Raw genomic sequence first — 18,365 nt, 5'->3', positions numbered from 1 at the left:
AATTCTACTCCACTACAATTCAGAGGTTAACCTGGTATTTTTACTCCACTACATTTATTTTAGTTACTTTGCAGATTCTGATTAATGATGTGAAATATAAACAACCCTTAAATCAGACTTTAGTTACACCTGACTCAAATTCAGGGTAGGTGAAGACAAGTCAAGTGCCATCAATCAGGCGAGATATTTGATAGTTGGTGCTTGAAAAGACTAAACATGTATCTGCAGATCCCTATAAAGTATATTCATTACTAGTTATTCTCTACTAATAGTTTATTAAAGACTGTATATAATGGCTATTTTGCACATCCCTTTCAAGATTTCAAGATTTTCTAAGGTTTATTGACATATCATATACACAACTATGGTGTAGTTATGCAATGAATGAAAAACTTGGGTCGCAGGTTCCTCAACAGTGCATTACAAGACATCTATCAATGTGTGTGTATACCTCCACCATTAAACTGTCATATTCTGCACATTTCTTATTCTATCTACATACATAAGAGTATAATTAATGTGTATAATATCAGTTCAAATAAGTGCTTCAACATAGTTCACATTGCAGGAAAGCAATATATTAGATGTTAAGTACTTTGCAGGCTTAATATTTATCTGATACCCCCAAAGCTTTTTTCTTATTTGAAAGTAGACCTTAACCTAAAGTATTCTTTAATCTTTAAAATAAGATTAATTTGTTTTTCTGTTTTGCACATCCTCCTATTAATATCTTTGTACATCTGGCACTAAACTGTTTTATTGTAGAGATCACTTACATTTACATTTCCCATATATAGGCCTACGTCTGTTTCCGGTAACTTTATTTTGAAATTCAGTTCCTGACGGACGGCAAAAGAGCCCGAGATTATATAATTAAACAAATAAAATGCTATATAGACATGCTAAACATTTAATTAAAAACTTTAAATATCGTGAACAACGTTTTTACTTGGCTGAAGTGGTACATGAAATATGTGACTAGTGTTGAGTCCTGTTATTATAAAATGGTGTAAAGGTTTTCCAACTGGAGAACCTACTGCTTATCTCGATGAACAAATCCTTTAAACACACATAACCTTAACTGATGGAAACAAATATTAATTCACTCATTCATTCACTGTCTTTTTCAGATTTTAATAAGTTTGCAAGATGTCTCTTTGTCACCAAGCATCAAGCAGAGGTCGCATATAGTTCTGCCATTTTCTGCTTGTGACTTGGCCCTTACAGTATATAATTTGTATAATTTGTACATGTTCATACCTATAGATATGTAGATAGATATCTTCCTTTTCTGATACATTGCATATAGGTTACGCTAACTAGGTCACTTCTGATTGGCTCCAGTGTGTCTGAGAGTGTGGGTGCCAAGCCACTCCTTGCACCCTTTGACAAACTTGAATGTTGTAATTTGAACATTTATCCTCGTGTCTCTTCTACGAACTGTTTTCTTATGCTGAACAGAATCACTTTCATATTTTAACAAATGAAAGATTTCTGCCATTGGCCCCAATAATTTGTTTCTAAAAGGTATAAGAGGCTGTACATTGCATCCATTCAAGTTCGAGCAAAACACACCTTGACACTGGTGACACTTACATTAATTGCAACAAATATAATAATAATAATAATAATAATAATACGTTTAAATGCCCTTGCCTGAGGTATAAAACCCATTGAATTATTGAATGATAGTTGTAGCCTGACATTTGACACCATATAATATATAAATATATCAATACAAAACTCAATGTATGCCTGTACAAGTAGATTCAATAGAGGAGGGCTGTTTTGAAGACTTGGGGCTCACTGACGTTTGACCAAGTGTCCATCAAAAAGCAGCAGTTATGACATATGACCCTTGGCCAGATTAATACGTCCATAAAATAAATATTCCTCTCTTTTTCTTCCTCTATGTCACTTGAATTCACAGAGATACGGCTAACCGCATGCTGTTTCCTCCCTGAGATGTAGCTAAGACAGATGGTACTGATTCCATTATAGTCTAAAAGGTCAGAAGAGGAGAGGAGACGGAAGGAGGGAAGGTCATGACAGCAGAGGAGGAGAAACATAGAGAAGAGTTGCTCAGGCTAGTTTGTTCTACCTTCCACTAGACTCCAACTGTCATCTTCCTTTAGTTAGGATTGTCTTTTCCTTTCTGTTATGTCACAGCCTCTTTTCTGCCTTTCTTCCTGCATCATTATCCCTCGTCGACTCTCCTCTCTCACAGCCTCTCCCTCTCTCTTTCCGACTCCTCTGCCACGGAAAGAGACGATCCAGAAATAAGGCCATAAATAAGAAATCAACGGCCTTTTCTGTCCCACCACATTACAGGCTTTTGATGTATGCTTTCTGCAGTAGTATTACTCACCGGCTTCAAATCAATGCTCTAATCTTTCCCCTGCCAGATTGATTTCAGTGGAAGTGACAACAGCGTGGAGAGGGGCAGAACAGATCTGTACACAGTAAGCCATTTTCACAACACTAGCAAAATACTGTTATATGGGGATAGCTGCTTAGGTAGATGAATAAGATGCCAGATATCACAAAGGCACAGAGGTGTGGAAAGCTGGTCTTTAAATCTCTTAAACCCAACTGATCCATACTGTTTTTATATGCAAAACATTCAAAAAATATATACTTTAAATGTCTGTCTAAGATCCTCAATAAGACTGAACCGGTTACTTGTGAGTTTATTTATTTGTTGCGCTGTAAACAGCACAGAGGTGTGCAAAGCTGGGCTTGGTCTTTACTGTAAATCTCTTAAATCCAACAAATCAAAAAAAGAATTATCTACGATGTGATGTGAAGTAACCATTTACTCAAGTACTTTACTTAAGTAAAATGTGTTCTTTACTTGAGTTTTTCCATTGTATGCTTCTTTGCACTTTTACCCCACTACAATTATTTAGTAACTCAACTTAATAATTATAATCAAAGCATGATATATGTGATTCTGAAATGGACCAATCTGCATAGCGAGTACTTTTTTTTAATATTTAGATGCCAATCATTTTGTACTTTTACTTGAGTAACATTTTCAATACTGTACTTTTAATTGTAGAAGAGTATTCTTACACTTTGGTATTTTTATTTAGATTGTAATACTTCTTCCACCTCTGTTTCTTTTTTTGCACCACAAGAATAATGTTGACGTAATTTCTCAATACAGGTATTTTTTCTAAAATGCATTAACAGTTGTGCCTCTTAAAACTACCTTGTATGTGTTAGGATCTGTCTGTGTTGGTGTTTTTCTTGTCTTTTTCTATCTTTGGGTTTCCTGTTTTATTTTGTAAAGTGTTCACCCCCGTTTCCTGCCTGTTTGCTTTCTGTCTGTTTCCCTCCCTGATTACCCGATTGTGTTCACCTGGTGCCTCTGTGTTTTCTCCTCCCTCCTCACCTGTCTCGTGTTTATGTGATTAGTCCTGGGTGTATTTAAGTTCTGGGTTTTCTGTCTCTCTTTGTCGGGTTGTCTTGTGTAATGACCAGTTCATCGGTGAGTGTTCCGGTCTGTCTCTGTTTATTGTATATTTGTAGCCTTGAAATAAAGGAGTTGTTTTCGTTATATCTGCATTTGGGTCCTGATTCCTGCACACCGTAACATTACAACCGACCAAAATATGGGCCCAGCAGATCCTTTTGAGCAGGAGCTATTGGAGTTTTCCTTTGCTTTGGATGACTGCTCGTATCGATGGTTGGGAGCGTCCAGGGTTCAGCAGCGAGAGGCTGTTCTGGCAGAGGCACGCCGGATTACTATGGAGAAGCCAGGCTTGGTTAAATTCTTATCGGGCAGGATTTTGGATTTTTTTGGAAAATCCCAGCTCTGGCCCCAGCTCTGGCCCCAGCTCTGGCCCCAGCTCTGGCCCCAGCTCTGGCCCCAGCTCTGGCCCCAGCTCTGGCCCCAGCTCTGGCCCCAGCTCTGGCCCCAGCTCTGGCCCCAGCTCTGGCCCCAGCTCTGGCCCCAGCTCTGGCCCCAGCTCTGGCCCCAGCTCTGGCCCCAGCTCTGGCCCCAGCTCTGGCCCCAGCTCTGGCCCCAGCTCTGGCCCCAGCTCTGGCCCCAGCTCTGGCCCCAGCTCTGGCCCCAGCTCTGGCCCCAGCTCTGGCCCCAGCTCTGGCCCCAGCTCTGGCCCCAGCTCTGGCCCCAGCTCTGGCCCCAGCTCTGGCCCCAGCTCTGGCCCCAGCTCTGGCCCCAGCTCTGGCCCCAGCTCTGGCCCCAGCTCTGGCCCCAGCTCTGGCCCCAGCTGCCACAGTCCCATCTCAAGTTTCCTCTCCAGTTTCTTCTCAAGTCCCCTCTCCAGATCCCTCCCGAGTCCCCACTCCAGTTTCCTCTCAAGTTCCTTCTCAAGTCCCCTCTCGAGTACCCTCTCCAGTTTCCTCTCAACTTCCTTCTCGAGTCCCCTCTCGAGTCCCCTCTCGAGTTCCATCTCTAGTCCCTCCTCTAGTCCCCTCTCTGGTCCCTTCTCTAGTCCCATCTCTAGTCAATTCCCTAGTCCCATCTCTAGTCCCCTCTCGAGTCCCCTCTCCAGTCCCCTCTCGAGGTCCCTCCTCTAGTCCCTACTTTAGTCCCCCCTCTAGTCCCTCCTCGAGTCCCCTCTCGAGTTCCCTTCTCTAGTCCTTTCCCTAGTCCCTCCTCAGGTCACTTATCTAGTCCCATCTCCAGTTCCCTCTCGAGTCCCCTCTCCAGTCCCCTCTCGAGTCCCCTCTCCAGTCCCTCCTTTAGTCCCCTCTCTAGTCCCTCCTCTAGTCCCCTCTCTAGTCCCTCCTCTAGTCCCCTCTCTAGTCCCTCTTCGACTCCCCTCTCTAGTTCCCCTCGCGAGTCCCCTCTCGAGTTCCCTTCTCTAGTCTCCTCTCGAGTCTCCTCTCGAGTCTCCTCTCGAGTCACGTCTCAAGTCCCTACCCAATGTCCTGGTCCGTTGGAGGTTCCGCTGGGGGTCCTGCCAACTCCATGTCCTGTCCCGTTGGAGGTCCCGCGTCTACTCTCCTGCTGGGGGTCCTGCCAGCTCCTTGTCCTGTCTCGTTGGAGGTCCCACCAACTACTCTCCTGCCAGGGGTCCTGCCAACCCTTTGTCCTGTCCCGTTGGAGGTCCCGCCGTCTACTCTCCTGCCGGGGGTCCTGCCAACCCTTTGTCCTGTCCCGTTGGAGGGCCCGCCGTCTACTCTCCTGCCAACCCTTTGTCCTGTCTCGTTGGAGGTCCCGCCGACTACTCTCCTGCCGGGGGTCCTGCCAACCCTTTGTCCTGTCCCCTTGGAGGTCCCGCCGTCTACTCTCCTGCCGGGGGTCCTGCCAGCTCCTTGTCCTGTCTCGTTGGAGGTCCCACCGACTACTCTCCTGCCGGGGGTCCTGCCAACCCTTTGTCCTGTCTCGTTGGAGGTCCCGCCGTCTACTCTCCTGCCGGGGGTCCTGCCAGCTCCTTGTCCTGTCTCGTTGGAGGTCCCACCGACTACTCTCCTGCCGGGGGTCCTGCCAACCCTTTGTCCTGTCTCGTTGGAGGTCCCGCCGTCTACTCTCCTGCCGGGGGTCCTGCCAATCCTATGTCCTGTGCCGTTGGAGGCCCCGCCGACTGCTCTCCTGCCGGGGATCCTGCAAATCCCGTGTCATGGTCCTCTTCCGTGGGGGATCCTGCCGAGGCTTGTCCCACCAGCTCCGACACCGGGTCCTGCCCGGCCTCCGGAGCTGTCTGGTCTTCGCCCTCGAGCCCGGCCCCCTGAGAGCCACGGTCTTCGCCCTCAAGCCCGGCCCCCTGAGAGCCGCGGTCTTCGCCCTCGAGCCCGGCCCCCTGAGTGCCGCGGTCCTCGCCCTCGGGCCCGGTCCCCTGACTCTTCCTGCCTTCGCCCTCGGGCCCGGCCCCCTGACTCTTCCTGCCGCTGCCTTCGCCCCTCCATGGTCCCCACCTTGGACTCTGTCTTTCCCCGGGCCGTCCGCCCGAGTCCCCCTTTTTGGACTCTGTCTTGCCCCCGGGCCGTCCGCCCGAGACCCCTTCCTGGTCCGCTGCCTTGCCCCCGGGCCGTCCGCCCGAGACCCCTTCCTGGTCCTCTGCCGTGCCCCTGGGCGGTCAGTTCAGTCCCGTCCTCCTGACCCCCTCCACCCACCCTGGTGGCTTAGTGATGCGTCCCTCCTCCGGACCCCCTCCATCCACCCTGCTTGAGGTTTTGGACTTTTTGTTTTTGTTTTGGGACGTCTGGGATCCGTCCCTTGAGGGGGGGGTACTGTTAGGATCTGTCTGTGTTGGTGTTTTTCTTGTCTTTTGGTTTCCTGTTTTATTTTGTAAAGTGTTCACCCCCGTTTCCTGCCTGTTTGCTTTCTGTCTGTTTCCCTCCCTGATTACCCGATTGTGTTCACCTGGTGCCTCTGTTTTTTCTCCTCCCTCCTCACCTGTCTCGTGTTTATGTGATTAGTCCTGGGTGTATTTAAGTTCTGGGTTTTCTGTCTCTCTTTGTCGGGTTGTCTTGTGTAATGACCAGTTCATCGGTGAGTGTTCCGTTCTGTCTCTGTTTATTGTATATTTGTAGCCTTGAAATAAAGGAGTTATTTTCGTTATATCTGCATTTGGGTCCTGATTCCTGCACACCGTAACAGTATAAATCAAATTGGAGTGAAATGTTGTTTAACCCAAATTTGTGTCAACGCTCCTCAATCGTGACTTAAAAACTGAGACTCAAGTTTCAAACCCCTTCATGGCCCAAGGTCTCTAACAGTAGTTGCTTACAATGTCATTGCAAATTTTTTTTCTTCCAAAGTGTACATACTAAATGGGGCAGCTGTGGCTCAGGAGGTAGAGTGGTCTTCCACCAATTTATAGTTTGATGGTGTAATTCCCTTCGGTCAACATGGCAAAGATACTTAACCCCAAGTTGCTCCAGATGGCATATCCAATGATGTGTGAGTGTTATTTCCCGGAGCAGGTGGCTCCTTGTATATCAACCTCTGCCTGTGTGTGAATGGGTGAATGATGACCAATATATAGAAAAGCATTATGCAGTCCATGTATCATTAAAATTAAGCATTGTGTGCAAACGACTTACATTTGTATTTTTAAAAAAAATGAAACTTTGGACTTGCAAGTCTTCTTTTTTTCCATTTGTAGTCATTAGAAAAAACACTTGTAAGAGGGCTTTGATTACATGCAGGTTAACAGTCAGTTTGGAGCGCAAAAGTTGAATGAATTGGCCGAAATGCCTTCTCTTAACCTGTTAATCACCAAGCCTGTGTTTCAGGTCTCAGGCTCGAAAATGACATTTCCAGAACAAATGGCCATACAGTAACTACACTTCTAAAAAGGTGAAATTAATAATATTTGTTATCAAAGTAATGATAAACCTGTGAGTTGGATGTAGAAAAGTCCTAATCAATATAGATGTTTTTTATTTTAAAGAAAATTCAGATTGAACATAGTAAAAAAACTGTAAATTATAGTGTCCGTCCAAAAATTATGTTTTACTTATAGTGAAAACTACCCTTGGATGATGGTAAGGTAGACTAAAAGCTTTAGGAATCCAAAGTACAACATATAAGTACCCTGTATCGAGATTGATTCCAAAAAAGTGACATTTGACTTTGAGGAGAGGTTTAGCAAAAAAAACTGCACCTCTGAGGTGATTTGGGTGGAAATGGGGGTTTTACCGTTTCTCTGGAACCCATTGGTCGATTTTGATGATTGACATCTCTTTCTGACTGTTAGAGCCAATAGAATCGAAGGGGAGTTTTCACATAGACACCAACGTTAACACAAAAAGGTGGGGGCTTTGTGCATGTCGTTTTGCATGAGAGTGAAGCTATCTCTCGCTCTGACATCTGGAAACGGAAAAGCAGGGTTTATTGCTTATGGATTATCAGAAATCATTTCAAAGGGACACAGACACATTGGATTAACCTATAGATTAACTTCAGCAGCGTTTTTATCGTTTCAATGCCATTGAAGACCAGTTTTGACCAGACTACGACCAAGGTAGGCCATGTTGCCGGTTTTAGCTACCTAGCGTCACATGTTTTGATGTCTGTTCTTGTTATTATCTCCGCGAGTTCTTATCATAGAGTGATGATGTATGTACAAGGGTGCACATACATTTTTTGCCCTGGTTCTCAAAGGAGCACCTGGAGATGTTGCTTGGTGCTCATCCTTAAAATGAAATAAACCGTAACTTTTGAGGGGGTCTTGACTTTATTTGCCAGACACACGGCACTGAACACACAGAGGTGAACACAGAACACACATGCAGAGGTGAACACAAGACAACATTAGCACGACCAGTAATCCTACAAGCTGTCATCACTACCCTCCTGACTGTTCTCCTCACGCTGCGTCCACACTACAGCGTCGACAGCTTCAAAAACAGTTTCCAACGCGTCTGCCCATTCACTTTGAATGGGGTGACGTCACGTTGCCTCGCTTTTCGCCGAACTGAATTGTGGGTAGCATAGAGGTCCGTCTCCGCCGTCTCCGGCGTCAGAAGTTGAACAATGTTCTTAACAGAGCACTTATATACTAATAAAGGACTGGCTTACCTAAAGCCAGTTGAGTAGCACTTGAAATGTTTTGCTCTATGAAGCCTGATGTACTTATATGATTCTGTTTTCTTCAAGTTTGTATTTTGTCGGTCGAACGCGCTTACGCTGCGTCCACACTACAGCGTCGACAGCTTCAAAAACAATTTTCAACGCGTCTGCCCATTCACTTTGAATGGGGTGACGTCACGTTGCCTCGCTTTTCGCCGAACTGAATTGTGGGTAGCATAGCGGTCCGTCTCCGCCGGAGACGCCGGAGTAGCCAGCGCCAGCCAATCAAATCCCGTTTCTGAAAATCTGACAGCTCAAGCGCTAGCCAATCAAACCGCGTCTAAGCTGGGAGAGATATCCCGCCGTTGATTTCTATATTTCAAAAAAAGATGGAGGAGAAACTATTTATCGCCGTAGCAAATCACCCGGTTTTGTATGACCAGACCCTCTTCACCTACCGGGATACAAACCGGAAGAACCAGTCATGGAGGGAGGTGGCAGAGACAGTGGGTGAAACTGATAGGTTTTCGCCTGTTTGGGGAGTTTATATATATTGCTCGCATAAAATCCCCGGGGTTTTTTGCTTTGTATGTCGGGGGCGGGAGATTCATGTGATTGGTTGTTGGTCGCGTTGCTCGAATAAAATCCCCAAGCTTCAGACACGCCCAGCTCCAAGCTTTTTTTGAAGCTGTAGTGTGGACGCTCCGTCACTGTCTTCCTCTCTGTCAGACATGGTAGATGTTTTATGTAGGCCTACTTCTTTCTCTCTGGTTGAGTCTGCGATTAGATGCTTGCATCCACAAGTCAACAGCTGGTTTTGGGTCGAAAGTCTCTGTTGTCATCTTAGACAAGTGGATGTAATCAAATAAGTATGTGAACATAACCAATAACCTACCATAGCCAATAACAAATGAATGTAACTTATTTTATTTGTGTTGTTCATTCATATCTTATTTTACCTTAACATTTATTTATTTATGCATTTTTTTTATCTCTCCAGTTTTATAGGATGTTTTTGGTTTACTGTCCTATAGTATACATTGGAATGATTTCAAACCTGTTTATCCCAATAATTATAAAGGAGTGCCTTGGAAATATGTGTTTACATAAATTGTGACCAAACCATTTGAACTTAGACTAAAGTGAACTATCTAAACACTCAAGAGTCCTTTACCTCACTGAGCTGTAGTTATCAGCCTCTCAGTCTGACTGGAGAGGACTCTCCCTCCACATCATTGTAGAAGAAACATCTTCTTCTTCTTACATCCGTTAGAGCAGCTAGCACCAGATTCTAATAACAACAGCGCCGGTACCGGGCGATGCGCCCTTCTCTCTCTCTCTCTCTCTCCCTCGCTCACTCGCATTTTGGCTGTGAGCTGCGGGTGCCAGATAAGCCAACATCCCCCATTTTCATCACTTACAGCACCCATCGGCAAATGAAACGTGTAACCGGGGTCAAAAGGGTGTTACATTTACTTAATTATGAATATTGTTACATCAAGGCCGAAAATTAGGATTAGCACCAACGGTCAAAAATGTTTTTTTCCCTCCCAGAACTGCCAGCGCAGGGCCTCCCCGGATCTGGCGCCCTAGGCACTGGCATCTATAACGCCAGTGCGACCCTGAGTTCATATGCAACTCGCAAATATCTTTCTCTCTCTCTCTCTCCTCTCTTTTCTCTTCTCCCTTCTCTCTCTTCTCTCTCTCCCTCTCTCTCTCAATTTTGGTACGCAAATGCGCCTTTTTTCAAATGACCCGGTGCTCTTTTTTTGGCGGAGGTGCGCATGCTAGCAAACCTCCCACATATAAAGCCATTTCATGCTGTGTCCATTCCAAATAATTTGGCTTAGAGCAGCTTGAAAACTAGAGGATTGCAGTGATTCATTGAATTATCAACCAATAAAACCAGACTAAAAAGTGTTCTGCCTAAGCTATTAGCAGGGGTGCACATAACTATTTTGCCCTGGTTCTCAAAGGAGCACCTGGAAATGTTTCTTGGTGTGCATCCTTAAAATGAAATAAACCGGACCTTTTGAGGGGTACTTGACTTTATGAACGGGGGCGGGTGCGCTAGTGAGCACGCACATGAACTGTTCGCTGTTCACTGTATGCCTCGCAGCAGGGTTACTGTGCGGAGCGCATAAAGCAGACCCGTCACGCGATAGCGAAGGGTAGAGCGAGGGATCACAGATGCCGTCGTGCTCGCGGACGGATTAAAAAAATTAAACCTAAATGGTTCGCGAATTATACTTTGGCGGCCGTTAATATACCTGGGCGGCCCGCCCAAGTAGTCTATGTGTGGGAAAACCTACTACCTTACCAGTTCTTATGCAACTCGCAAATATTTCTCTCTCTTATCTATCTCTCTCTTCTCTCTCTTCTCTCTTTCTCTCTCTCTCTCTCCTCTCATCTCTCTCTTCTCTCTTTTCTCTCTCTCTCTCTCTCTCAATGTTGGTGTGCAAATGCGATTTTTTTCAAATGATCCGGTGCTCCTTTTTCGGCTGGGGGTGCGCATGCGCACCTGCACACCAGTTATGTGCAGCCCTGGCTATTGGCCATTTAACTACATATTGGCAACATCCTCATAAGAACCAAAATAGATTTAATGGTTCCCCAGCCTCTCTGTCAAACAGGAACAACATTTCTTGGAAAAAGTAAACATTGGACGATTATTTTTGCCTCTACGCTGCATTTTATGATTTGTGCCTTCAAATGGGTTGGCCACATTTAATGATTATTTGTTTAGGGACATGGATGTCCGTCAGTGGCTCAGTCAGTCGGGGCTTGGACTGGGAGCCGTAGGGTTGCCGGTTCAAGTCTCCAAACAGACCTAAATATGGAGTGTAGACTGCTACTTGGAGAGGTCCCAGTTCACCTCCTGCCCTGCTGTGGTGCCCTTGAGCAAGGCACTGGACACCAAGCTCTGAGTAGAACCACAATGTCAGTGACACCTGTGGAACCTGGTTATATTAACATTAAGGGATGAAATTAAGATTAGCTATAGTTTTAAATGATTTAGCGTATTTGGTTTCGAAGAACTTGACAGTGATGTCACTCTTCAAGAGGTAACACTTATAAGTGTAAGAAATTGATCATTCTTTGAGAGTAAAATCTTGGCAAAGGCAAACAAAATACAGGACAACAAAAGTGGTTCTTCTTTTTTTAACTTTACAAAATAAAGTTAAAAAAAGGTAATTACAAATTAAAATCAGGAAGTGCAGTGATAGACAAGACTAGACATTAGTGACCGTAACGTTAATAACTTAATCTAAACATGGACTAACTAAACATGAAACAAATAACCTAAACCTGATAACTAACAAACTAAATATGGCATGAGAAACAAAAACTGATGGCAATATTAAACTTTTCAAAATGTATATGCAAGTTACCTTCTGCAAGCTGGTTCTAAACTGGCTTCTTAAATGTTAAGCGGGAAGTTAATATAAGTCTATATTTATAGACAAGTGAAAAATACATTTCTAAGTCATCTGGAAATGATATATTGATGTTTACCAGTGACAGTGAGAGGCCTGAGTGAGTACTGGGGCTGTTTCCTCACCTGATCCTGCAGCGAGGTTTCTGGCAGTCTGCCTCTCACTCTCAGTCCAGTGTTGGTCAGTCCTCACACTCACATTCATTTTTGTGTGTGTGGTGGGTGCCGCTGAGTGGATGAACTGGGTACTGAGGTTATCATCCAAGAGTCTGCTCAACTACACACAGGCTCAGTGGCCAGGAATGAGGCAGGTCAGCAAGAACACGCGCACACACACACACACAGTCATATAGCCGTATTTCACACTGATCTTTACTTTCTTTTCCGTTTTCAGCTATGGAGAAGAAAGGCCTTACTCTGGGGTTTTTTTTCCCTTTATTGTAGCAAAGGTGTGTTTCGCACATTTTATACACAAGGGAAATTCATTGTTCCTTAAATAATGTATACAAATCATTCTATAATATACATTAGACAAATCAAAAATGTAACGGAAATGTGCATAATTGTGTAAGGGACATTGGTTTCCCATCTGTGAAAACAGTAAACAAATTAAAAAAAGTTTTAGTGGTTGACTTTTTTTATTTTTTGTCAGGATCATTTCAGCCACATGATGTTGAAGTGCACCACTTCCCCATGTTTTAAATGTGACAATATAGATCACCATATTTTTCTTGTCAGTCAGGGTTTCCGTAGAAAATACATCCCACCACATCATTCCCCAGTCTTCTCTTAAAGCCCTTCAATTATGCAGTGTGCTAAAATTGTCACAGCTGGCCGTTGGAACTGAAGTAATATTATGAATTCCAGCTTCCAGTAACTGCTAGAATCCACTTCAAGACACTGGTACTAGCGTACCATGCTGCGAATGGATCTGGCCCTTCCTACATCCAGGACATGGTTAAACTGTACACCCCAGCGCGTGCACTCCGCTCCGCATCAGCCAAACGGCTCGCTGCACCCTCGCTGCGAAGGGGACCCAAGTTCCCATCAGCAAAAACACGTGGGTTTGCTGTCCTGGCTCCAAGATGGTGGAATGAGCTCCCCATTGAAATCAGGACAGCAGAGAGCTTGCACATCTTCCGGCGCAGACTGAAAACTCATCTCTTTCGACTCCACTTCGAGCTATAAAATGAAAATAAATACAAATGAAATAAAAAGCACTTATATACTAATAAAGCACTTATATACTAACAAAGGACTGGCTTATCTAAAGCCAGTTGAGTAGCACTTGAAATGTTTTAGCTCTATGAAACCTGATGTACTTATATGATTCTGTTTTCTTCAAGTTTGTATCTTCTTGGTCGAATGTACTTCTTGTAAGTCGCTTTGGATAAAAGCGTCAGCTAAATGCAATGTAATGAAATGGTTAATCACAAAATAATAATACACCAACATAAAATGTACCCCTTCTAGACAACACTAATGTATTGCATGAACGTTGTATCTCCTTAACTGTCTCCATGTTTCCCTTTTCCCTTTCTACTATCTTATGTAAATAAATGCAGAATCAAAACAACGAATAATAATCATCTTTAAGAAAAAAACAATACGATAAATTAACAGAATACTAGGGAGAGGATACAGAAGATAAGTGCAAAAGAAGAAGCTCTGCATCTTGTAAGGCACTGAATCTTATCCTTAATGTGAAAATGAATACAGCTCAGGGTAAATCATGCATGTGATGTCCTTGGCTGATAAAGGTTATTCCAATTATAGTGGGGCACTGAGAAATACAATGTTTCTTGCAGTACAGCGCGGGGCTGTATTTCCTGTCAGATGGATATAATCTAGGTGTGGAATAAGGGGATCGATACATCAATAATCTGAGCAGTGAGGTTATGCACAGGGGTTGGTTAGAACATCGAAGTGCAGTGATACTACACTCAAATAAAAATCCAAGCTGTGGCCATGCCAAGTCCTCAGCCTGCTAAGAGAATGGTCACATCAGTGCTACTGTTTGCATCCAGATGACAAACACTTTGCTATGAGAGCAGAGCCAGACAGACACTCTGTAAATTGGACGATGCTTCTCAGTATGGCGCGTCAGCACAAGCAGGAAAATCCATAAATGTTTGCTCACACTGCAGCCAAAGGTGTCTCAATTATTTATTTTCCCCAAACAAGGCAGCTGTTGTCCAATCAGTATGAAAAGAAAAATGTTACATCATTTATCAGACTCTCAATTTGCAATCTGGACCACAAAGGTATGTTGTGAATGATCAGATCTGAGACTCTGCGGTGTAGTCAACAAGACGCAACATGAATTGATTGACTGCATTATTGGATCCTCCTAAGTACCAGTCAGGACTAGACCATAACATATCAGATGTTGTTAATACCTATGCAACCGGAACATCCTCCTGGATCCAACGTTCATGTTACACATTCACATTATAGATTTTGCCTTCTGGATTTTCTATTATTTTATTTTATTTTATTTATCTAATCTGTACACATGACACCTTTAGCACGTCTGTCAGTCCTGGGAGAGGGAACTCCTCTGTTGCTCTCCATTTTTCCCTATTGATTGGTCGGTCGGTCGGTCGGTCGGTCGGTCGGTCGGTCGGTCGATCGATCGATTGATTGAGTTATCGGTTGATTGAGTGGTTGTTTTGTTGATTTTATGATTTTATTTGATTGATTGATTGGTCAATTTACAAATATTGGGCTGATAGGTCCATTATAGGCGTGTTATATTTGCTCTGGTGAGGGACATGGATACATTCTCTCGGACACAATAAACAAGTCGCTCCCCAAGGACTTATACCTGGAAAAATAATAATATGCAGCGGTCACTTATCTTGAGAAATGGGTCATTGTCCATTTAACCTGTGCATGTCATTACAAACCTTATCATACCCACAACTTAATCAGACTTTTTGTTGTGCTTACGCTGGGATGACACATGAATACTGCAGTGGAGAAAATAAACTAACTTAATTTAAATGTCTTTTGTCTTTGTTTTGTCTGCAGATGACAGCAGAAGCCATTTTCCGCCTGGTCAATGATCCTGTGCTGCCATTCTACCCTCTGGACATTGCCCTGGATGTTCAAAACAAACTCAAAGGTAACATGGACGGTGATATAGTGGTGATGAAAATCTGTAAGGTTATACATTTTGTAATTTAGCAGGTGGTTTTAAGACCTTTTTTTGAAAAAAAGACCACAGAACAAGGCCATACAGCCACAGTCGATGAAGAGCTAGAAAGAAGAAAAAAAACAAGAGTCATTGAGCATCTCAGATAATGATGGTTTAAAATGGCCAAGGGGAATGAACAAATCCAGCTTGGAGGCACGTTTCTGTTTGTCCCTTTAAATGGGACATAGCATATTGGACATACATGTTGTATCACATACTGCTGTGAAGCCAGACTATTTGTATAATTCTGCAAGGGGAACAAATTGTCAAAGATAACAAAGCAATTGCAAAAAGATACATAAAGCATAACAAAACCTAAAATAAAATGTATATTTGTATAATATTGATATTCAATAATATTATTTGTTAGATACTTCAATGGTCAAATTGAATAAATAAATTGCAAATAGTGATTGAAAAATGTGAGTTTATATAAGTGATAAACGATATAATTAATACAAGTGATAAGCAAAAGCTTTTTAATTTTTTTAGCTGAAATGGCTGGTGTTGAGTGTAGGTGGGCGTGTTTATATTCTTTATAAAGAGTTGTTGTTGCTGGTGTTGTGTGCTGAGTAGGTTACAGCAGACTGTTTGAGGCGGAGGGGAGAAGGTTCAGCTTCCTGACAGTCTGCTGTATGAAGCTGTTACTCAGCCTGGTGGAGCGGGCTCCGAGGCTCCGGAATCTTCTCCCAGATGGCAGGAAACTGAAGAGGCCATGTGAGGGGTTAAGGGGGGAGGGGTCATATGCAATGCTGCTGACTGTGCAGGCTGTAAATGTCCATGAGGCAGGGGAGTGAGGCCGCCGTTATCTCCCCAGCTGCACTGAGATGCAGCTGGTGGGAATCGACTCGATGTAGCCACTTGCTCTATTTAGCTGTTTGATTACAGTTTATTATAACTTGGGTTTTACTCTCATGGCTCAGGCCATCAGTTCCAACAGTTATAAGAATGTTCAGCTTACCAATGTCAATCCTTAGATCTCAAAACACATTGGCATTGACATCAGCCTAGTGTTAACAGTTGACCGTTTTTGCGGGACAACACAGCATTTATGTCATTTGTCCCGCTTCCCACAAATTGAATCGATGTCCCGCATTTTATTGACATTGGCCAGTCTTTTATCCAATGGCTCATTCAATCAATAAAGTCTGGAAATATATTAACTTATGTGTGTAGATGCTGGAGGGCCATTCCCAGAGACTTTACAAGTGACACTACATGCTAGACTTACAAGAAATGCCAGGCTTATCAAGAAGAGTGTCCATCTATTGATATATTCCATGTGAAACCAAAAGACGATTACCAACAGATCAGTTAACACAGGGGTCTGCAACCTTTTTGACCAAAAGAGCCATTTTGCCCCATTTTCCACCAATAGTTTTTTGTCTGGAGCCGCAAAACATATTTGATAGCTTGATAGCTTATAAAGTTGTATATCAGACAAAAACTACAGTTTTTTTGCATTTATTATTTATTATATTATAGAAAACTGTCCGACACCTCAGGAGGGGGAAGCAGGGAACCATCCAAGCTGTGTACAGTAAGGATGGGACGTTGTTGACCTCAACTGATGGAGTGTTAGGGCGTTGGAAGGAACACTTTGAGGAACTCCTGAACCCGACAACTCCGCCCTCTATGTTAGAGGCAGAGCTGGAGTATGACGGGGGATCAACACCAATCTCCCGGGGGGAGGTCACTGAGGTCGTCAAACAACTCCACAGTGGCAAAGCCCCGGGGGTGGATGAGATCCGCCCGGAAATGCTGAAGGCTCTGGGTGTTGAGGGACTGTCATGGTTGACACGTCTCATCAACGTTGCGTGGAAGTCGGAAACGGTACCGAAGGAGTGGCAGACCGGGGTGGTGGTTCCCCTATTTAAAAAGGGGGATCAGAGGGTGTGTGCCAATTACAGAGGCATCACACTACTCAGCCTCCCCGGGAAAGTTTACTCTAAGGTACTCGAAAGGAGGGTCAGGCCGATTGTCGAACCTCAGATTGAGGAGGAACAATGCGGATTCCGTCCTGGTCGTGGAACGACGGATCAGCTTTTTACTCTCGCAAGGATCCTGGAGGGGGCCTGGGAGTACGCTTATCCGGTCTACATGTGTTTTGTAGACTTGGAGAAGGCGTATGACCGAGTTCCCAGGGAGTTACTGTGGGAGGTGCTGCGGGAGTATGGGGTGAGGGGGTCTCTACTCAGGGCCATCCAATCTCTGTACTCCCAAAGCGAGAGCTGTGTCCGGGTCCTCGGCAGTAAGTCGGACCCATTTCCGGTGAGGGTTGGCCTCCGCCAGGGCTGCGCTTTGTCACCAATCCTGTTTGTAATATACATGGATCGGATTTCGAGGCGTAGTCATGGGGGAGGGGGTCTGCAGTTCGGTGGACTAAGGATTGCACCACTGCTTTTTGCAGATGATGTGGTTCTAATGGCTTCATCGGTCTGCGACCTTCAGCACTCACTGGATCGGTTCGCAACCGAGTGTGAAGCGGCTGGGATGAGGATCAGCACCTCCAAATCTGAGGCCATGGTTCTCAGCAGGAAACCGATGGACTGTCCACTCCAGGTAGGGAATGAGTCCTTACCCCAAGTGAAGGAGTTCAAGTATCTCGGGGTCTTGTTCTCGAGTGAGGGAACAATGGAGCGTGAGATGGGCCGGAGAATCGGAGCAGCGGGAGCGGTACTGCAGTCGCTTTACCGCACCGTTGTGACGAAAAGGGAGCTGAGCCAGAAGGCAAAGCTCTCGGTCTTCCGGGCCATTTTCGTTCCTACCCTCACCTATGGTCATGAAGGATGGGTCATGACCGAAAGAACGAGATCGCGGATACAAGCGGCCGAGATGGGTTTTCTCCGCAGGGTGGCTGGTGTCTCCCTTAGGGATAAGGTGAGAAGTTCGGTCATCAGGGAGGGACTCGGAGTTGAGCCGCTCCTCCTTCGCGTCGAAAGGAGCCAGTTGAGGTGGTTCGGGCACCTAGTTAGGATGCCACCTGGGCGCCTCCCTAGGGAGGTGTTCCAGGCACGTCCAGCTGGGAAGAGACCAAGGGGTAGACCTAGGACCAGGTGGAGGGATTATATCTCTTCGCTGGCCTGGGAGCGCCTTGGGATCCCCCAGTCAGAGCTGGTTGATGTCGCCAGGGAAAAGAAAGTTTGGGGCTCTCTGCTGGAACTGCTACCCCCGCGACCCGACCACGGATAAGCGGGAGAAGATGGATGGATGGATGGTTTACCTCTAATAATAAACAA

At 44.8% G+C, this 18,365-nt stretch overlaps 1 protein-coding gene across 1 annotated transcript in view; it reads left to right on the top strand.

Moving 5' to 3' along the window:
• LOC117545952 (inactive N-acetylated-alpha-linked acidic dipeptidase-like protein 2) overlaps nt 1-18,365 on the top strand; it is a 1,067,198-nt gene that overhangs the window by 982,802 nt on the left and 66,031 nt on the right. The window contains exon 17 of the mRNA XM_034215999.1: nt 14,961-15,054. Within this exon, the coding sequence (XP_034071890.1) occupies nt 14,961-15,054 (94 nt within the window). The remainder of the gene's footprint in view (nt 1-14,960; nt 15,055-18,365) is intronic.

Source organism: Gymnodraco acuticeps, unplaced genomic scaffold (assembly GCF_902827175.1).
Source record: "Gymnodraco acuticeps unplaced genomic scaffold, fGymAcu1.1, whole genome shotgun sequence".
In the NCBI taxonomy this organism is placed as follows: Eukaryota; Metazoa; Chordata; class Actinopteri; order Perciformes; family Bathydraconidae; genus Gymnodraco; species Gymnodraco acuticeps.
Note: the sequence above shows the minus strand (reverse complement) of the source record. Positions and strands in the feature narration are given on the sequence as shown.